General features: G+C 51.4%; 3 protein-coding genes across 6 annotated transcripts in view; 1 reads left to right on the forward strand and 2 right to left on the reverse strand.

The window, feature by feature from the left end:
* LLGL2 (LLGL scribble cell polarity complex component 2) overlaps positions 1-3,825 on the reverse strand; it is a 33,345-nt gene extending 29,520 nt beyond the window's left edge. The window contains exon 1 of the mRNA XM_030962088.1: positions 3,770-3,825. The gene's annotated coding sequence lies outside the window, so the exon portion shown is untranslated. The remainder of the gene's footprint in view (positions 1-3,769) is intronic.
* Positions 1-21,799, forward strand: part of CASKIN2 (CASK interacting protein 2) — a 648,645-nt gene that overhangs the window by 552,972 nt on the left and 73,874 nt on the right. The window lies entirely within an intron of this gene.
* Positions 5,407-15,554, reverse strand: TSEN54 (tRNA splicing endonuclease subunit 54). Of its 4 annotated transcripts, none has more exons than XM_030962118.1 (11): positions 15,509-15,554; positions 14,938-15,087; positions 13,790-13,853; positions 13,567-13,650; positions 12,222-12,320; positions 11,211-11,263; positions 10,769-10,870; positions 9,046-9,674; positions 8,521-8,581; positions 7,732-7,848; positions 5,407-6,670 (listed from the first exon to the last, which is right to left on the reverse strand). In XM_030962118.1, exons 1-11 carry the CDS (start codon positions 15,535-15,537, stop codon positions 6,520-6,522), a joined length of 1,539 nt encoding a protein of 512 aa, XP_030817978.1. In that variant the 5' UTR covers positions 15,538-15,554; the 3' UTR covers positions 5,407-6,519. The 4 variants fall into 4 exon arrangements, 3 of the variants coding, with proteins under 3 accessions (XP_030817978.1, XP_030817979.1, XP_030817980.1); XM_030962119.1 differs by lacking the exon at positions 15,509-15,554 and adding an exon at positions 15,281-15,414; XR_004061252.1 differs by lacking the exon at positions 8,521-8,581 and having other exon boundaries at positions 6,536-6,670.

A 21,799-nucleotide genomic window follows, 5' to 3' on the forward strand; every position in this document is an offset into this window, starting at 1 on the left:
ACTCTGTCCTCCTTGCTCAGCTCCATTCATTTCAGATGCCATGAGCCATGGCATGTGAACCCACATTCAACAGAAGGACAAATGCTCCTTCCCAGGAGCATCATTAATTGTTCCTCACTGCTGAGTGTCACCAATCCAGAGCTCCACGTTTTCCTTTGGCTTCCTTGCTTCTGCACACAGCAATGCATCTTGGTGTCCCACAGCTTGCTGAGACACTCTCCATCATTTTCTCCATCAGCTTAGCATAGGCTGGCAGGGAACTACCCTGTGCAGAAATTTGTTGCAATTTTTCCTTATGTCCAATCATGAGAGTGGAATTTCCAGCCAAAATGTTGTAAGTCCCAATCACACAAGTAAATCCAGTCTTGCAAGAAGAGGAAGCCCAGGTCAGAAGTTTTTATTACGTAGACAGTATTAAGTGTGGATGCAGTCTCAAGTGAACCCCACAACAAAAACATACCCATAATGAGTTTATTTTGCTCACGTAGCAGAGTTGCAAGGTACCATCTGTGTGCTTCTTTGGCAACCTTTACTCAGCTTGAACAGGTTTTCAATGGGATACAGTCCAAGAGCTTTCTTTTCAAAATGCCAGCAAGTATCTCAAGAACTCTTAAATCCTGCCTTGATTTAGGTTTCCTTCTCATTCCTTCCTCAGCACTCCTTCCTGCTTACAGGTCCTTAAAGGGAGAACATCTACCTATGCAGCTGATAACACTTTATCAACCCTGCTAAAATAAAAGAGGCCTTATCGAGCAGCTTTGTTTGAACTCCAGGCAGTTGGTGCTGCTGTAACAAACAGTCACTCCCATGGCCTTGTCTGAACCAGGTTCTCTCCTCACCCAGGAGTTTTTGCCTTGTTGCTGTTACCAACACAGCAGCAAGACAACAGAGGCTGGGTCAGCTGCACAGCAAAAAGCTCTTCCTTAGCACCAGTGCTCTCACACCAACAGAACGGAGCAAAGTATCACTTAAACACCAGATTTATCACATTTATCGATTACAGGTGCCATGACTCACTGTGAAAGGACAAATTAAAGAACCATTTTAGCTTGAAATCAATGAAACGAGCCTGAGCTATTCTTTAATTGTCCATCTCTACCACCCTGCTTGGATGTGACACACTGTCAAGGCAGATACTCAAGAAGAAAGCACAAGCCAAGCAGAACAGCTAAAGCAAGGGAAGGAGCAGTTGCAGTACACAGAGAAGAGTAAGACACCACCTCCTTTTCCCAGGAGAAGGAAGATGCTCTAACATTAATCTCAGTTTAATGGGACCATGCAGAGATCTCCCTTACACAACTGCTGAGCCACTGCTACCCCCCACCACTTGCAGTTTCATAAACAGCAGTGTTCATGTGCACCTTGCATACAGTAGTCAGAGAGAAAAACCAAAAGATCCTCTAAAAATAATTTATTTCAGTGAACCTGGAGAGACAGCGTGAACAGACTGTGGCAACACTATGTGCAGGGGGCAGCCCTCCTAAAACAAAAACAATATTAAACAAAGTATCAGACATCGATTCTCTGAGAACTCTTTGAAAAGAATCGAGAACTAATCACACAACTCAGGCGAGCTCATGTACTGCCAACAGCCTTGTACTTGGAGTTACCAGGAACCGCCCACCTGCAATGAATTTGGGAATTGTGCAAACCTCGTGTGTCATTAGGACTCCTATTGTGTTCTCCTTGTCATGGGGGCATGACAACACAAAGTTTCAAAACGCTACAGCAGAACAAAGTCTTTGCACTGAACAACATTATTGCCCATGATGCAAAACCTTTTGTAGGCTTTGCTAAGGAGCGTGAATCAAACAGAAAAGTAGCTTGTAACTTTGGAGCAGCACTTTACAAACAGTGGGTCGATGGAACAAACCACAAAAGCATTTGCTTCATAAGCAACACAAAGAGATCCAGCTATGAGAAACGTTTATGTAAGAACTGGAGCTTTCACACAATTTCTGCACAAAAACCTAACCAGGGCCTCCTTTGGTATTTTAAAGAAAGATGATGGTACTGGGAGTATCACGTACTCTTATTGCCATGTATTAACTGCAAGACATACGTTTAAAACCTCCCTTGCTCTTTGACATTTCTCAAGCTTCTGTGTCAGCCAAGAAAAGACACACCTCTTCCATAAGCAATTCCCAGGAACAATTATGTTACCATACCAGAAGGCCACTGGAAGATAAAGGGCTCTCAACTGGTTTAACTCCTCCAGTACTCTTCTTCGGTCAGCTGTTAAAGCAGATGCAATTTGTTCAAAACCAAATAAAAGACATTCCTCAGCACCATCCTATGAAGTTGTTTGAGAACTCTTCTCCCTCTCCAATACCACGAACTATATAGAGCCCCTTGACAGGCTACAAGCAGCACTGAGCAGGATTAGGGACTGCTCACTACTGGCACGGATCATCCGCATCTCCTCCACGGGCCAGTCTATCCCTACAAGGAACGTGCCAGGACGCAAGGAGGAGCCTTGGGCCGTACCAGCACTTTGCATCCCACTTGCCAGAAGCACCAGCTTCCCGATTCAAAGCTCAGATCACCAGGCAGCTGCTCTGGGCACACAGCTTCAGCTGGGACTTGGTAAAGCCAGATATTCCAGTTGACTGAAGTGCTCTCAGATGACTACAAAGAGCAGCATTCCCCATCAAGTAAGTCATGACAATGGACAACTTTTACTTTTGCCATCTCAGTGGAGCTGTCCCCCTGTCCTGTCACTAGCCCCACACCAACACACGGCTTTGTGCCATTGGCTGCAGGAACACAGACCCGGGAGCCTGATTCAACTGCACTACACCATCAACAAAACTAAACACAAACAGGCAAAGCTTTGTCCAACACCAAGGTTAAGCCTCAGCTCCAGGAGGGGAGATACCAGCAAGAGCCTGTTCCCACGGTACAATGAAGGGCAACCTGAGACAAAGGCTGAACAACTTCCTTCACCGGTTTATTACACCTGTTTGCTGCCTGCTGGAAGTAACGTGCTCCTTCATTCAGCAAATTCTCACAACTTTGGGGAGGGGAAAGAAAAACCACCAATAGTGACAAGATGCATTTAATATGGGCATAGAAAAAAAAAGAGAGAGAGAAAAGGCTAACAGAATATCCCGAGGGAGTCAGAGTCACTGCAATTCTTGCTCTTGTCTTCTCCAAGACCCGCTGCTTGGAGCCGGGGCAGCACTGGAGACTTGCGGGCCGGGCTGCGGGCAGGGGCATCTCCGACCGCAGCACCGGCCGGGAGCGGTTCCCGCAGCCCCCGGGAGCGGCCCCGGCCCGGACCCGCTGGAGGGCCCGGCAGGAAGTCCCGGAGCGGCCACTGCCGCCACCTCCCCCGGGGAATCCCAGGATGCGGAGCGGCCGCGCGGTACCCGCGGGGCTGCGCGCTCCGGCCGGGACAGACACAGTGCAGCGAGCCCGGGAGCGGACACAGCAGCAAACAAAACCCCACCAGCCCTCAGCGCCGCGGCTGCAAGTTCCACCGGGAGACACTGCCGGAGTCCCGGGGTGCGCCGGGGCTTCACGTGTGGGCAGCCCCGACACGGCCGGCGCAGGCAGCGCGGAGAGCCCGGGCACCGGCGAGGTGAACCCCTCGGGGTCGGGGGCACCGGCGAGCACCTGCCGGCCCCGCCGCGCAGCCCAGCACGGGCGGGCATGGCGGGGGCCGCCCCGGCGGGCTCTGCCGGGGCCATGCCGGCCGGACCCCTGCCGGGACCCATCCCGGGAGCCCCTCCCGCCTCCCCGCGCGGCCCCAGCGAGCGGCGCTCACCTGCGGGGGCTGGGGCCGGGCCGCCCCGGCCGCGCTCCGCTCCGCGCCCGCTCCCCCTCAGCTGCGCGGCGGCCTCGCTCCGCGAACACCTCCGGGCGGGGCGCGGGGGGCGGGGGGCGGGGCCGGGGGCGGGACCGCCCAATGGGCGGGGCCCTGCTATGCAAACTGCATGCATAGGCGTGGCCCCGCATGCAAATAAGGTCGGACTGCGGCTCTGCCTCCCTTTCAGCCAGCGCGCTCATGAATAATTCAGCAGCGCGTTCGCTGTAGCCAATCAGAGAGCGGCACCGCACGGCTCGGGGAGCGCGGGCACCCGGTGCCGGGAAAAGGCCGGGAAAGGCGGCCCAGGAAAGGGCGGCGGGGAAAGCCGGGGCCGGACTCCAGGGCCCTTCCTCCCGGCTCCAGCCCCGCCAGGGAGCTCCCAGCTTTCACAGCCTTGCCTGTGAAAATTGGCAGGCTTGGCAAAAAGTCGAAGCCTTCGCTGGAGAGAGGAATACAAAGTCCCACCGCACAGTCCCGCAGCAGACATGCCCTGTCCTGCTGCAGGGAACAGCAGATGGACAAGGAAGCTGTAATTATGTAAAGGGCAATGGCAGGTGAAGGTCTGCCCACTCTGCATCCATGCAAAAGCTTGAAATTACCTCTGACAAGGGTCCTGTAACAGTATTTCACCCACGTTCCCAAAAGTTATGTTTTTCAATTAAACATTCAGTTCTCTCATCTTGCAATGCTCAGCCGATCTGCATCACAGGCCAAAGTGGAGCAGTGGTATCAGTCTGGATCATGCTCCTGTTCTGGGATGGGTAAAGGCACCATCAGATGTTACAGTGCTGAGCAAGGCAGCCACAGTTTCTCAATCCTCCCTGCAGTGGTTATTAAATTGTAATTGTCTTGTGCTGAATCAGGGAGTCTCTGCCCCAGTGAAACTCACTGGGTGGCTCTCGTAGAGTTCATCGATACAATTCCACCTTGGCATAAAGAGATGAGACTGATTGAAATCAACAGGAGTGAGTTTGACCTAATTCCAGGACAAACATGAGCCTGTGGGTCAGGCTGGAGTTCTCCTGGCCGCGCCTGTTCTTAGAAACTCCCTTCCCACTACCTTTAATCTGTAAAACAATCTGGGAGAATGCTGAGGGCAGCTGGGGCTGCAAACCCCGGCTTTAGCGAAACTATCGGAGCCAAAGCCCTGCTGGAAGGAGGAAGAGGAAGGGGAGGGAGCGTGGGAGGAGCCGCCAGACCCCTCACCTCAGGAGAGCCCAGCCGACTTCCAGCATCTGATAACTGGGGCGTGGATGTGTGTGAAACAGGAGCCGGCGCTGGCAGCAGAGCCCCGGCACCCTGGGCTACGATACCCTGACCACGCAGGAGGAAGATGAACGAGGAAGAGGTGTCGTGTGCCGACAGGAACTGCACGCGGATGTAGGGACACCTCCAGGCTCTGAGTCACGCTGCCCGCCCCGGGAACAGACGGCGTAGGAGCAGGGTTACCAGGGTTACACAGCCACAGGGCTGTGTGACCTTGAGCAGGCATTCACCAGCTGCTGCTGCTGCTCGGGTCCCAGTAGCCTCCACAGTCTCCCTCTGCATAACTTAACATTTCTAGAGGAATTAAGAAATACACCGAGGAGCTTGAATCGTTGGAAAAGGATTTTTTTATTGCTTAGCCTTCCCCACATCTCCAAAAGTAATTACTAAAATACAAAATAAAACACATCTAAACCAGTTGCTATTACAGTTCTGAAAACTTTGATATCAAACACAGCCATGCTTAGCTCACTTCTACCCACTGAGCAGACCTTCTGGCACCTGGCACTTATGGCATAGAGGCTAAAGCAAATTTGGTACCTAAATATTCTGGTGGAGAGCAGACTGGAAAGCTCATGAGGAATTTGTAGCTTTTCTCTTTACTCAGAGACCTCCCACATGCAAGAGAAATAACAAGGATCCACAGCCAGAAAAGAGGATGTTGGGCTGAAAGAGAGGGGATGCAGCTCAGCCCGGCTGAGACTGCCAGATGCAGTGTGCTGATAGTGGTGATCAAGTTTTAGCATGGCTTAACACTGTGTGGCCAAAATGCATCTCAGCACAGCCGCTGCAGGAGGCCAAGCTGCCAGCTGCAATGCTCTGGGGCTTTCTGTGGCCTCTGGCTGATGAAATTGTGTTCAAGGCACAGCTTCCTCCTCTCAAGTGTCTGGAAACTTTCCTCCAGGTGACAGAGTTTATGGCTGTGCCCTTTCCAGACCAGAATCTGATCTGATGGTCCTTGGCACAGCTGAATGACAGAGGCTCAGGCCACCAGCACTGATCAGCTTATTCTGTCCCTGACTGACCTCAGAGACACTCCAACCATTCCATTGGTGTAGCACAGTGGTTCTTTACATGTGACAAAAGGATCATCAGCAAAGTGTTTTCTAATGGTCCACAGTCAGCAAAGATGACTCAGGAAAGGCAGGCCGGTGGTCCATGAGGTGAGAAAACTGGAGAGCCAGTGGCTTCAAGAACAAAGCAGTGTGTACTCCAGCCCACAAAAGCACAGCTAAGCCTAACAGACTCGTGTGCTGTAAATTACACATTATGCCTGAGCCATCTGGGTGGGTGAAGTCTGTAACAGCCAATAAAGTGGCCAACTTCCCAAGGTTCCAGTTATCACAGGCTCTGTTTTCTGTCATATTTCATTAATCAGGAAAACAACTCCTGAGTAAAACCCTTCCCTTTATCCCATCCCATTTCTGCTAGTGACAGCAACTTCAGTGACAAACATCAACGGGCAGCTTGAACTCCTTCAGTGAATAGAAGGTGATTTCTCCATGATCCACCAGTGCAAAGACCAGAGGGACGTCCCCACTCAGATACGTCACCTGCTTCAAAGCCCGCAGGGAGGGGATCTGCTCATCAAAGCTACAGAGAGAAAAAAACATCCTGTTTGTTCTCCAAGCTAGAAGAACACAGAGGCAAAGCTGTCCTGGCCAGCCATCACAACAGTTCCCTTTGACCTGAGGAGCTAGTAGTGATTCTCCCCACCCACTGCAGTCCTGCCAGCCCTGAGAGTGAGTACCCAGCATGCCTGGAACTGGGAGCTGTTGAATCCTTTGCCAAAAGCAAGGATAACTGCACACTGCTCCACGCTGTGCCCATTAGATGTGGCTCACAGGGATACTGGCAAGTGGTCAATCCACTGCAATCTTAATGTCTTTGTGCTGGAAAGATCTTTAGGTTGCTGGGATTAACATCTGACCTGCTTTTCCCTTTAATTCTGCAGTCTATTTGCTCATCAATGAAAATATTTAGGCAACAATGATCATCCTACTGGCTGATGACATACCTTGGTAAAACTGCATTACCACCTTCCTTGCTCTGTCTACTACAGCTGCAGAGAGCAGAGGGACAGTTTCAATAAAGCAAAATGAGAAAAGGCAGAAACTGAACTTTGTACCTAGCTACGGAGTTCTAGTATCAGGTTCCGGATCCAGCAAGAAAGGGGACACCTACCCTCTGTTCTTAGCGATTTTAACATTACACTTGACAAAGATCAAAATACTGAACCTATGGCTCAGACCTGTAGCAAGTTCTGGGGAGGTTCATCTCTGCAGAATTCCACAGTGACCTGCACTGACTGAGGATTCAGCTCCCATAGCACTGGGTTCTACCTGAATTTCACAAGCATTGCATAAAAGCTGTGGCTTCTTTCTCCTGACTCCCAGTGATACTCAGACATGAGCAGCAACCACATGACCAAACAGTGTGGGCTGAATGCAATGGCGGGGGAAGAGGGGGGAACTGTCGGCCATAGCCTCCAACAAAGGATGAGGAACTGAAAGAAAAAAAAAATCCTGGGCAGGACCACCCTCAAGGGAGACACTGATGACCTGTAAAGCTCACAAGATGCTGGGTCATTTACAGATCATTAGGACTTCGTTTCCAGAACAAAGTTGCAGAAACAGCACGAGATTCGAGGGTACCTCCGAACACACATCCTGACATGGGGCTTCCCAGGGTTTGTCTTCTTAAACTTGGACACAGCGTCTGCTTGATACACGTTGAAGTCTATCTTCATGGCCTCTGGGTCCTCCTGCAGCCTGCAGGGGAACACACCCACACAGGTATGGGATCAGAACACTGCAGGGTATGGGTACAGCAGAGAAAGGAGCAAAAACTCCCTTTAGTTTGGGTCTAGTTTTGACTAGTTTGGGTCCCTTGAAAGGCTTCACTCCTCAAAGGACTGACCCTGCAACTGTATTAATTACTTTCCAGAGCTTTCCTGTGGTCAGAGCAGAGCAAGATCCTGGCTCACATCTACCCCACACCCTCACAAGAAGAAGCACTAGCAAAGACAGGAGCAGAGCACTGCAGGAACTGCTCACAAGCACTACACAGACTCTGAGGCAGGAACAGAACCCGAAGTCCCAAAGCCAAGGTTTCATAACCACTGAAGCAGGGATGGCAGCACATTCCAGGGGTGAGGCACAAGTGAAACCCAATCAAACCTCTGGCTGGGGGGCAGAGAAGGAAGGGCAGGATAAAAGAGGAACCCTGCTGTTTTAATTGGCCTGGAAAGCCCTGGCTCCGTGTCACCACCTCTCTAGAGATGCTAGGGGGTCATGGAGCAGAGCACTGGCTTCTCTTGGTACCCTGGATGTGCAGCAGCTCCCGAACTGCTGCTGGTAGCACCTCACAGACCTCACAAGCAGGGACAGTCACAAGACACTCCCGCTCCCCCACAGCTCCAAGCTGACTGGCTGGATACTAACCAGGAGGCTCCATCCAGGATGTGAGAGGGCTGCAGCACACTGATCTGCTGGAGGAGCTCAGCTGGAGGGAGAGGGAATGGGAAAGGATCAGACCACCAATTTCCCTCCCAGGGCACTCCAAGCACTCCACACCACCCATGAGCCTTCCTCCTCTGACAATGGCTGGCAGCTCCACAGTCACCACTGGCTACTTCAAAGACCTCAACTTCCTCATCTCCTCCCAGCACACAACCCAGACACTCTGCAGTTGCTTTGCATCTTGCTGGCCCTGACTGCACATGCCTAACAGCCCAGCAGGAAGGACTGCAATACAGCAGGACATGGGGAATGGATTAGAAGCCCTCCCAAGGCCTTGTTTATCCTGGCACTTGAGTGGGCTATAGAAAGATTCTCCTACTCAAACTACTGTCCCCAAAACTGATGTTCAGCTTCTCCATGTCATCCCTTTTGCTGCTGCATACCACACACTCTTTCTCAGAGCTGGGGGGGAGAGAATGGTCCCTGGCAAGTTCCCAGAGCCACTACCTGGCGAGGTCACTTCTTCTGGCCGCAGCAGTGGTGTGACAGCTTGGTTCCAGAGGTGTGATGGTCGCTTCCAAGCCCTCTGCTGCCTCCTCTGCTCCAAGAGGGCTTTGTACTCCTGCCAGTTGGAGCAGCGCCTCACCTCCTGGTCGGCATTGACACTGCTCTTGTACCTGCTCTCCCTCTCGCGCTGCTTCCTCTCCTTCCGCGACAGCTTCTCCTGCTTCTGGTTGATCTGTGTGCACCAGGAAGCTGCATCCACCTCCCTGCCTGGCACGTTCTCTGGCAGGAGCCTGCTGTCAGGGGAGGCCAGATGTGTGCACGGCTGGTCTGAGGCCATGTTGGGAAAGGTGATGGTGGTAAAATCCCAGCGGGGTGCATGGGTGCCAGTGCTGTTCTCCTTGTGGTCTCCAGCCTGCCTGCTGGAGAAGCTCAGAGAATCCTTTTGTCCTGTATCAAGAGGAACTGGCACTGAGTCCCCCTCTGCACTGCCAGCATCTGGTTCCTTTGGCTGCACTGACAAGGGCTTTTCATCCACAGGAATGGAGTCTCCAGAGTCATCTCCATCTTTGCTAGAGGTCCCTTCAGCTTCTGGAAGGTCCTCACATACTTTATGTTTCTTCTCATGCAACCTAAAGACAAAGGAACAGTAAAAAATTCAGGGAGAGAATGTGGTGGAGCTTGCTTTCCTTTAAATCCTTCCTGCTCCCTTCTAATAGGAAGAATGCAGTCTGCCAAGCCTGAAGGAAGGACAGAAAAGGTGGCAGGAACCCCCAGATAGGTCTGCAAACCCTTCACAACAACTTCTTTGTGAGACAAATGAGAAAAGAAAAAAGGAGAAAAACTAAAGAGTGAATGCCAAAGGCAGATTAAACTTCTGAGAAGTCCTGCACAAGGTTTGACTTCAACGCCCAAGAGAATCTCAGCCTTGATTTGTATAGACAATGTTCCCAACCTGCCATGCCAGGTCCACACCCCAGACACTGACCCAAACACCTCCATGCAAACACTATGGACTTCAGCCAAAGCAGCTCAGGCCAGGCAGAAACCTGCCTGCCAGCACCTCTTATGGTGCGAGATACAGACTCTGATTCCAGAGAAGATGGGGCAGTTCTTAGACCAGCAGTTTAATCTCCCAGTTCCTACAATTCCACAACTCCTCAGGCACTGATTTACTGTCAACAGAGACTCTCCAGCCTCATCCTCCCCGTTTCTGAAAGGCTGACGCCACCTCCTGGGAACTGTCAGAATTATGAGAAGAATTGCTCATTGTCAGGTTGTGGGGATGTTTTGGACATGTGCAAGCTCTAGGACACAAGTCTGCTCTCTGCTGTTGAGTCTTGGCAGGTAAGTTGGACTGAGGAGATGGATAAATGCAAGATGTGCATTGTGGTAGCTGTGCTCCTGCTGAAAAAGAGTAGGAGGAGGTACCTGACATGTGTTCCTTTTGCACTGACATCTCCATCCTTCTCTTTTGACATCTCAGCACCACAGGGGCACCTGGGGGCAATTTGCCCCTCTTAGCCCTGGCATGACACACACGTGATGAAAGGGAACACTGCAAAGCATTCAGGAAAAGTGCTGCACTGCCTGAGAACAGCCAAGAGCAAGGTGCCATACAAGGTCACCCCCAGCAGGAGGGCCTGGGGACATTGCAGCAAAGCAGCTGTTCCTGAGCAAGCATGGCCTGAAGAGGATGGGAGAAGGCTTTGGGCCACATCCTTACCGGGGGCTGGAACTCCTCCTCCTCCTCTTGCAATGGTGTTTCCCAGAGCTCTTGCAGTGACCTTCCAAGTTCAGCTGCCTCTCGTAGGGAGACAGGACAGTGCTGGAAGGAGAGACCAACACAGAGGCTGAGAGCAGGGTGATGTAGTGGAACTACCTTCTGCTCAGCCCCCAGAATACAGCAACCAAAGACACAGAAAATGCCCAAATGGGACTAGGATGGCCCTCAGTTCATGCCCCATTTCATGTTCCAAATCACCTCCTCAGGAGGGAGGACCAAGGAAGGGTAGAGTGGCACTTTTAGCCTTCAATCCTCCCAAGAGATGGAATGCAGGGCCAAAGTCCTCTTCTCTGATCCCATTCCCTGGAGTCAGGCAGTGGGTACAGAGAGTCTTAGGGTCTTCAGGAAGGAAAAAGCAGCACAGGAGGGAAAAGCTGGTTACCTGGGGTCGAATCTCAGTACAATATAACCCAGTTGCTTCAAATGGCTGAACACCTTAGAGCAAAGGAAAGAAAGAAGGTTAAATGACAGCTCTAAACACAAAAAATTTACTTGAGTTCCACTATGACTGATGTCTTGGGGTGACTTTATGATGCTCATATCCCCATTCATCTGTTTAGCCCAGAAATAAGTTTTGCACCTTTAAGATTGGTTCTGAGAGTGAAGGTGGGGGGAGAAGCATGCAGCTTGTTTTCAGACACTGCACTCACTCCTCCACACTCCTGCTCCTGACTGTGTTGTCTGCGGATGGACAGACAGTGGGACAGAGCTCTCTTTTGCTTTTAGTTAGTTTTTGGCTAGCTGAGGCAAAGAAGTTCCCTGGACTGTGGGTTTTCGTTTTCTTTGGACCTGTTTAACCTGCCCTGGCCTGAACACCAGAAGAGCACTGGCAGCTCACACCTGTGGCCCACCAGGCTGAGCCTGGGCTGTGGCATTTCCAGCACCAGAGGGACTGATAAGAGACTGAGTGAGTCGAGCTACAGCCCACTAAGGGGACTTTTCTGAGTTTGTCATCTCTTTTGGAGGGGCAAGAGGTTTTATTATTTAATATTGTTCATTTTTTTGTGCTGGTGAATGCTTTGCCTGTTAAATGAACAGTTTTTCCCACTTTTCTCCAAGGAAATTTTTTCCCAAACCAGCTGGGGGAGGGGCCATTTGAATTTGCTTTCTAGAGGAAACCTCTTTAGAGGTTTTTCTCCCAGAATTGCCCTAAACCAGAACAGTGAACACAGTGTGGCACTGGAAGAGGAGCAAATGCCAGGGTTAGGATCCAAAGCAAAGGTGGGGAAACAGGAACTGAACATCTGGAAGAAGGTGAGCGGGAACAACTGAGGATGACTTCCCTTCCCTCCCCAATCAGCCTACCCTGCTTCCAGCCACTGGAAGAGCTTGTGTGGCAGAGTCTGGCTTTTCTGCCTTCATCCTCCTCCAACAGCTGGAGGTCCCCACACACCTGGTAATGTGACAGGCTCATTGCCTCCTGGCACAACAGGGTCTCGTAGGCTTCCTGGATTGACAGGGGCACATCTCTGTAAAAGAGCTGGACAGAGCCCTGCAGGGCAGAAGCTTGGTGTGAATCACAGGAACAAATCTATGCAAGCTCACACCCTGTCCTTTCCCACTGCTCCTGACAGCTGGTCCCAGCACTCTCCCTGACAGGATATCCATCTCTCTCCATGTGCCACCTGGACTACTTACAGTCCCTTTCTCATACCCAGTTCCCCCATACCCTGGTTTGATCAGCCAGGTAAGAAGCTCCACCCACAGCTCTCACCTCCTGCTCCAGCTCCTGCATCTGTTTGGAGGATGCACCTGGGGGCAAAATGCTCAGCTGATAAAATAACCACTGCTTGGAGAGATAAATTAACTTTGACGAGCTGAGTGATTCAGGATACAGCACAACAACAAAAGCACTTATGACCAGCATAACTGAGAACTGGAGCAGAGGAATGAATGGCAGCTTCAGTGGCATAAACTGGGGCCTCCTCAGAAGCATTTACTTCCTTTACAGACCCAGAGATCGCATAGGTAACTTCCCCTGGGAACAGCAAATGACCTCCAGGAGGCTGTTTTAGGCTACACTTCTTTTTCATCCTTTCTGTCTTTTTAAATGGTGTTTACTCATAAAGAAAACAAAACCCTAGGAATCACACCTTTTCCATGACATAGGCTGGAGGCATCTCACTGGTCTTTTCTGCTTTTGGAGGGATTTTGTACTCAGCATCTGACTAAACCATTTTATTGCCATCAATTTGTTTACAAACTATTTCTCAGAATGCCAGGGGCAAAAAAGCCTCACCTTTGCTTTAGGATTTAAGAGATGGCATCAGACACTCAGAATCTGTTTTGCTGAAGGATGAAAGTTCCCTTTAGATCCACCAGTTCTACTGATAACAGGTTTTGGTGGAGAGACCAAAAAAAAAACCCCTTTCTACAGCAAAGAAATCCAGCTGAGCCCTAAGCAGCATTTCTGCAAGCAGAGGAGCACTGAACACAACGTGGTCTCACTACTCTGTCTGCCACATTTAAATTTCTTTCTGCCATATATATTGGGAAAAATCCCAAGCAGCAACCCCAAAGATCTCTGCTTAAGCTGAATGAACTGGCCACAGATCCAACTAACACACTCTGTCCATGACACAGAGACTGCTTGAGAGTACAAGGAATGAACCCATAGCCTGGTGACAAACAGGTCCATCAGCAACACACTAAAAGAGACAATTCCTTGAGAACCAGCTGTTTATCAGTTGTTACAGCTCCTCCAATTAGTGAGGACCCAGTGCCCTCATCCTACTTACACACTCCAGCAGGTACAGAGCTTCCTCAGGCAGCAGACATTGTTTGCCTCGTTCTGAGAACCCCATGGTGTGCCAGAACTTTCCCTGGAACAGAAGCACAAATCCCTGATTGGTTGTGGCTGTTCCCTGCTGACAGCCAGGCTCCCTTCCATTGCAAGAAGCAAATTAAGAATCTGTGAGGCAGCAGGAGATGATGGCACAGAGCACACTCTGTAGCACTCACCGCAGGGGACTTCAGCTCCACGATGCCCTGTTCTGGTTTCCACTCAGCCTTCACCAGATTCCCCCTGAGAAGAAAAAAGATTTGTTTGTTACTGCTAGTGTGGCCTACAATCAGCTCCCGGTGTAGCAGCACAAAACGAGCTCAGGAAGGTGTCAAAGGCAGGAAGTTTCCAGGTGGCATTTTTACAAGGCATTAGAAAACCATCATCCCCTGGATCTAGCAGCACCACTTCATCACCACCACCAAGTTAAAAGTGTCTTAAGTCAGCACCACAGAGACATGTCCACGGGCTACAGCAGCTTGCTGGAGATGCAGGGCCTAATGCAGGATATGTGGATATTGAGGAACTAACATCTCTGAGGTGTTAGTTAATTAACCTTCTCTGAGGTTGCCCAGAGAAGCTGTGGCTGCCACGTTCCTGTAAGCATTCACTGCCAGGTTGGATGGGGCTCTCAGCAACCTGGTCTAGTAGAAGGTGTCCTTGCCTATGGCAAGGAGTCCAGTGGGGTGATCTTTAAGGTCCCTTCCAACCCAAACCGTTTGGTGATTCTGTATCATACAGAACTCAGCTGCTGCCAAGACATCCTCTAATCACTGTACCCCACCCACGGGGACTCACAGGGAAAAATAAATAGCTGCAGGCCAAGCAGAGAAGGTTTGTGTTGAGAGGTGGGTGTGAATGCCTCCCATGTGATAATCACCAAAATCTGGCAGCACTGTTGAAACCACCAAGACTGATAAATCAGGGACACTGAGCCCTGGCCAAATCTGCACAAGGCCACACAGGAGCATCAACAAGACACTCTGAAATTTGGATCATGCCCAAGAAGGCAGTGGCTGCTACCTGCAAAGGCTACAGGATTACACACGCACCTATGAAAACCAAGAGCCCTGTGAGGGACTTTCTGAAGCAACAGGTGTGCCAGCATGTCCCTGTGCTCCTTGAGGGACAGCCAGGCTGTGTAGCACTGCTGCTGCTCCAGCACGGGCACTGAGTGCAGGTGAACTGTGGGGGGTTTACTGCGCTGACCAACACCTCCTGCTACCAACAGGATCGCACCCGTAACCCCCGAGCTGTGCTCTGCCCGCCGGCATCACCCCTTCCACGGGGAAAGCCATTCCCAGCGCCGCTCCAGGGATGGACTTACGGTCGCTCCGGGCGCTCCTCGCACAGCAGCCGCCACTGCTCCTCGCCGCAGCGCCGCAGCCTCTCGGCCTGCGCAGCCGAGCCGTCGGGGAGGAAATGCTTCTGCCCGCGGGGGCTCCGCGGGGCCTGACGCTCCGGCTGCTCCGCCGTGCTGCGGGAGACAGCGGGGTGGTGACGGACGGGAGAGCGGCCGCCAGCCCCGGGACTCCGGACCGCGGGCAGCCCCGGCCTGCAAGGCCCCCGGGGCCTCCCGGTCCCCCCGTGCTTTGGCAGCCCCTCCAGATCCCCGTACCGGGCGTTCCCGCGGTGCCTCCCCAGGCCCCGTACCGCGGGTCCCCCGGTACCTCCCCGGCCCCCTCATCGGTGGCTTCCGCCGGTGCCTCCTTTTCCCCGGTACCGCGGGTTCCGCCGGTGACTCCCCGGTCCCCAATAGCGCAGGCTCCCCCGGTGCTCCCGCGACCTCCCGTAGCGCGAGTGTCTGCGGTTGCCCATGGCACCTCCCCGGCCCCCTCACCGCGGGTTCCCCCGCGGGTTCCCCCGCTGCCTCCCCGCTTTCCCCCCTTCCGCCCCACCTGAGGCGGCGGGACCCGCCAGCCTCCATGGGCACGTGCCGGACCAGCGTCCTTCCGCCGCCGGGCACGAGCGCCGCCAAGAGCGGCGGGCTCCGCCAACGCGCCCCCTGGCGGCTCGGAGGACTGCGAGCGGCGGGAACTGGGCACCGGGGAGGGAGTGGAGGGGACGGAGCGCCCAGGGCCGGGCCCTGCTGAGGGGACGGCGCACCCAGGACCGGGCACTGCGGAGGGACAGGACCGGGCACCGGGGAGGGAGCGGAGGGGACGGAGCGCCCAGGGCTGGGCACTGCGGAGGGACGGGGCCGGGCACCGGGGAGGGGACGGAGCACAGAGGGCTGGGCAGTGCTGAGGGAGAGGACCGGGCACCGGGGTGGGAGCGGGGAGGAGACGGAGCACCCAGGGCTGAGCACCGGGGAGGGGACGGAGCACCCAGAGCCGGGCACTGCTGAGGGACAGAACCGGACACCGGCGAGGGGACGGAGCACAGAGGGCTGGGCAGTGCGGAGGGACAGAACCGGGCACAGGGGAGAGGACGGAGCACCTAGGGCCGAGCAGTGCGGAGGGACGGGGCCGGGCCCGGGTTTTGCCTGGTATCTGACCCAGGTCCGCCGCGCTGAGCTGCCCCCGATCAATACCCGACGCTCCCTCACGCCCCGTCTGCAGCCAGGATGGGAGAAGGGAAGTGAAACCAAACACGGGTTGGATGGAGTAAAGGGCAGGAAGATCATGCACCGGTAAATGATACGGGTAAACAGGCTGGGTTTAAGTAAAAAAAAAAAAAAAAACCAAACAAAAAAACCACAAAAAATTATTGCTAATTAATATTAGTCCCAAACTTGGATACCTACTCTGTCCGGGCCTCTGGGGAGCAGTGCAGCACCTGGCCCACCTGTCCTTCCCCTCTTTTCCCCGCCCATGCTGCTCACAGGACCTTCTATCGCGTTTTCCCTCTCTCTCCTCACTGCATTTTACCCTTTCTTAAATACATTTCTCCAAAGAAAAATACTTTCTTAAATAATAAATTCTTAGTAATTATAATATAAATAATTCTTAAATTCTCACAAATTCCTAAAATCTTATCAATTCAATAAATTCTTCAGTACATTTGCCTAGCATCACAGACAGGCTGTGCCCTGCCATGGGGCTGTCAGAACCATGTGGGACCAGCCAGACCAGTCTGGAAGTGGCTGTGTCCTGCCCACTGGGGCAGGAGGATTGTCCCTTCCGTGGTGTCACTATTTCTCCTGGCCTCCAGCAGTGGCTGGTGCCTTTGACTGCCTGGAGTGTGCAGTGATCCAGCAGGACCTCACACCTCTGCCAGCATGGCTGGACTGGCTGCCAGGGAAGGCATGGACAGGTCTGATGGGGAAACGCACCAAAAGTTCAAGTTTCACCTCAAACCCGTCTCCTGTTGCTGTGGGATATCTCACAGGAGGCACTGAGCCTCAAGTAGGAAAAACACAGCTTTTCTCCCCACCAGAGTCCCTGGGTCCAACTGTGGTTTCCCAATAAAAGCCCTTTGACAAGATGCCAACAAAAGGAGATGAATGTAAAAACCATTCCCTTCCATTTTCCACTGAAATGATATAATTTTCGCTTCCTGCCTCATTATTTTCTCCTCCTGAATTGAGCCTTCACCTTGTGAGGGGGTCAAGTGATTTTGGCCAGCAATGACTGGCTCTCCATGGCATGTGAGAGGACAAGAACCCATGGATGGGGTGAGGGGAAGAAGGCTGTGCAGGGGCAGTGCTTTTTCACCCTGATTTCCAAAAAGCACATGTAGTTTGGAGACTGCTTGGGCTGCCCGATTATCACATAATCCCAGGACCCCACATCCTGTGGCTTTCAACTTTTGGGCTGTCACCCCTTTGTTTAGCTCGTTCTTCTTAAAATAGCTGTGTTTAAATTGCTCAGGGAAAAGCTCTGATCCAGAATTTGCTTTTGTCACCCACTGTGATTACAAGACCCAGAAATGTCAAGACTAATCTCAGTTCATGTTTCTTTTCAATACTCGGATTTTAGCTGTCATGTGGTGGGGGGGACGTCCTGTTCCTCTCAGGGGCACCAGCAGAGCCCTGGCAGACTGGGACTCATGTTCTCCCCAGCTGAATCCTCTTATCAGCCCTAATTCTGAGTGTCACCAGCTGGGTGTGGGTGGTCCTGGGAGCTGCACTTCCTATTCTGCACTTACAAATGGAGGGTGAGGTGGCTCTCTTTTTTGCCTTTAGATATTCTGGATTTGAGTTAGGATTTTTGACATTAGGTTTCTGTCCAGCTGCTTTAGGACTGTAACTGTGGTGCTTGTGGTGGGGTTTTTTAATGAGTTTATTTCCTTAAATTTGGGGTCTTTTTACCTTTGTTCAGGGTGGAACCTGAATGCATTTTGAGTGCAGCATGACTGTCCTGGGTTCTCTTTGTGGACAGGATCATAGAAAGAAGCTGAGCTAATGGTCACTGAGCTGAGCAGTGGTGAAACCTGGCACTGTGAGTGTATGGTTTGCTTGGGGGGTCCTGGGAGCCCAGATAATGATGGATGTGGGGCTGGGAGGTCCCACAGGAAGACTGTGGGTGTGTGGCACCTGGGAGCAGAGCAGCATCCAGCCCTTGCTGTCTGGCTGGCAGGGGAAGCCATGGAGGAAGCTGATGAGGCCAGAGCTGCTCCTGATTCCCCTGTGGGACACTGCTGTCATCCCAAGTGAGAAAGGGCTTGATTTGTCTGGAGAGACACCACACTGAATAAACCAGAGCAGTGCATGGGGGCTCTTGGGGCAAGTGTGTGTGGTGCATTTGCCCACTTTGCTGTGGTGGGGGTTTTTTTATGGGTTTTTTTTTTCTGATTGGGAAAAATGTTAATAAAGTCTAAGAAAAGTGGGGGCTGGCTGCCTCTTCTGAACAGGACAGCCTGTCCCTGGTTCTCCCTCCTCCTTCTGACTCTTCTCTGGGGGGGAGCAGAGCTGTGATGTCTGAGGATGGGTTTGAGTCCTTCCAGTCCTTTTCTGTTGTGCTGAAGTGGTGTTTGTGCAGTCCCTGTATTCACAAGTTCGTTGTGGTTAACTCCTGGATGAACTTGATGTAAATAGACTCGGTGTTTTTTGAAAAAACAGGAGAAGGTTTGGCCTTAGGATTGTTTTTCTAGTTTCATGTAGCACAGCCAGGTGGGAATTGCATGCTCTGTGCTGGAGCAGAGCAGCTCTGCCAGGTACAGCTACCTGCTTTAATCCCCGTGTTAACAACTCCTGCAGTTCCTGGCAGGGTGTTTGGAAATATTTTAGTAATTCTGCAAAAACCAGCTGTGCCTCAGACTTTACAAATGGTAACACTTGGAAAACAGTGTCTGAGATGGATAACATTGCCCATCCTCTTGCCTTCATTGCAACTCATGGAGTATGTTCTGATACCAGGTTTCTGTGATTTGGGACAGAAAAGGATGGTACAAATGTTCAAGACCAAGATGGAGGGGGCTCTGAGCAGCCTGGTCTAGTGGGTTTCCCTGCTCAAGGCAGGGTCTGGAAAGGGATGAGCTTTAAGGTCCCTCCCAACCCAAACCATTCTGTGATTCTGTGAAACTCCCTAAAACTGGCAAGTGCTTCAATTCCTGTGTGTGTTGCAATACCTGTGGTGTTATCACAGTTGCTCTGAGTTATGCCCAGCAAAGCTGTAATCATGGATTAGCTGTAGTTCAGCAATCAGTTGACTGATTTTTATTATACTTAGTTATATTCTAGTGGAAAATCTCAATTCTGAGCTTCCAGAGCATCATTGAGACAACTTAAACTTCTTAGAGTAGGCCATGAGAAGGGGTGGTTTAGCAGTCTGTTCCAGCAGGATTTGGCAGACCTTGAGCCTACACTGAAGTATTTGGGTTTGGATGCAAAGCAGGTAATGGTGTCAGGTGTTACAGCTTGTCTGGGAGGTGTGGGATCTGTTTTCTAGCCTCACCTGGGAGTCTTTTGGCAAATTCCTTATTGCTTTAGGATGCCTATGATCATTCCCACAGCATGTCACAGCTGGGAGTTTGGGAAGGGCAATGGAAAGAGACTTTTGTCCAAACAGGAGATTTCTGAAGAGGGTTTCTGGGCTAAACCTCTGTTGTCACTCATCAGGGCTGGGCTTGGAAGATAGAAGGAGATTTTTAAGAAAAAACCCAAACAAACATGTCTTTGAGAACAGGACTTTGGGGATTAAGCAGTTAATACCTCTCCATAACCACTACTGCTCTGGTTTGCTGACAGCTACTACTGCCTCCCGATGGCTGAGAAATGGAAAGAGCTTAAATTTCACAGTCTTCTAAATTTGTGGTAGAAATTGCCTTTGTGTAACTTTCCATACTGCAGGACAGTTCTTGGTGATCTGCTTGGTGGCAGGAAAACAGAGTTAGTGTTGTTATGCAGAGCTGTGGTACACAATCAGCCACTGGAAACCCCTGCACTGATCTGAATCTGGGCTTTCAAATGCCACTGTGTGACTTTCTGGAGCTGCTGTCTGTTGAGCACCTAAGGATTTATTTGCAATCACTTACTGGAAACTGCACTTTTGTTAATTGTATGTAAAACCAAGGAACCACTGGCGGAGTGCAGCAAGATTGATTGAAATGGTCAGGAGCCTTTCTTACCTCAGTGATGTGCTGGGATAAATGCTGAGTTATTTCTGTCTGGAAAGAGTGGCTGAAGCTTTCCTCATTTCCCCAATTTGCCTTGGCACCCTGCTTATGGTTCTGCTGGACAGACTGACACTGGGGTGCTTGCCTGGGGTGAAGGAGTCTCACTGTGTAGAGTTTGAGGCTACGGATTATGCTCCTTGCTCAAGTTTCATAACTTCTGTAATGTGTTTGTGCTTACCAGGTAGCTGGAAATGTCTTCCCTGGCTTTGGTCTGGAGAAGCACTCAAAATCCTGCTGCTTCTTGCTGAGTATTCCATGAAAGGAGATGCCTGGCAGGGAAATGCCTTCAGGTGGGAGACAAGTGACTGAGTCAGGACACCCAGGGTGCCTTTGGCTTGTGCTGGAGACTGAGAGGATATATTGTTTAAGGCAAGGAATTGGGAGATTAAGGATCTGCTCTGCAGTGTCTCATTAGCTTGTGAAGCTTCAGGCTATTCCTTACCTGTTCTGTACAGCCAGGCTTTAAACCAAATGGAATGAACAATTCACCAAATGGAACAAACAATTCCTGCTGTGCTTGTGTGGCTGAGTCCATAAGCAGAGTGAGATGTGGAGCAGCAGGTGATGGTGTGCTCAGAAAGGATGAGGAGCTGTTCAGTGTCTGCACCAGCAGCCCCAGGACCACTGAACTCTCTTGTGTTTGTGTTTCAAAGGTCTCTGCTTAGTTTATTTGGAATGCTGGTGTGTACCTCTCTGAGCTCTTGAGTTTAATTCAAGTGCTACAGCAAGAGTTTAGAATAATGATGGTATTTTAACAGCTCCAGCAAACAAATCAGCCTTGTGAACAGGGAGTGCCATCAACAACTCTGTGACAGGCTGAGACAGCTTCAGTTCCAGCCCTAGAGCAGGTTGATTTGTTCTTGGTACACAGGGCCAAAGATGTTGCTCACTTCCTTTCTTATGGGAAGCAAACTGCCAGCAATGTTATTGGATGGAGTGGGAAGGGATGAGTCTAAGGCTGGCAGCTGGTGTGAAACAGGCACTGAGGGGTGGGAAGTAAGGCTGGTTGTGATTATGGTCTGTGCTATTTGAAAACTGGGCTGCTGCTTGAAATCTGGCCCATGGCAACACTTGTGGGGTGGGCTGGAGGAGCTGGCATGCCCTGCTCTGATGAGGAAGGTGGGAGGAGGCTTCATGTGATGATTGTTGACTCCTTTGTCTGATCCTTCTGCTCTTTCTCTACCAGCTTTGACTCCACAACAGCTCTTCAAAGCTGGGAGAAGGTTTGCCACTATATGACACTTGCAACCCCCTTAACATCCCCTCTGGTCTCCCTCCCTCCTGGGTGTGTGGCTTCAGGAGTCAGGCTGGGAGCCTGGTGGGGTTAATATCATGGTCTTTGATCCCAAGTGTCCCACTGGCTGTGGAATCCTGCAGAGTGCCCTGTCTTTGGGGCCATTAAATAGATGTTAAAGACTCTGATCCCTGCACAGAGCTGGCCTTGACTGAACACTTCCCAGCCAAGTGCTGCTTCTTGAATTTGAAGCTGTACACAACTTTCAGAGCCTACACCAAGGCTGTTTTGTGGCTGCAACTCCCTTTTGCTTTAAACTTATAACCTGAGAATTTTCTCTCAAATGTGTATATGGTATTTGTGTGATTGGATTCCATCTGGAGTAAAAAGGCAGGTT

This window comes from Camarhynchus parvulus, chromosome 18 (assembly GCF_901933205.1).
Source record: "Camarhynchus parvulus chromosome 18, STF_HiC, whole genome shotgun sequence".
Taxonomy (NCBI): domain Eukaryota; kingdom Metazoa; phylum Chordata; class Aves; order Passeriformes; family Thraupidae; genus Camarhynchus; species Camarhynchus parvulus.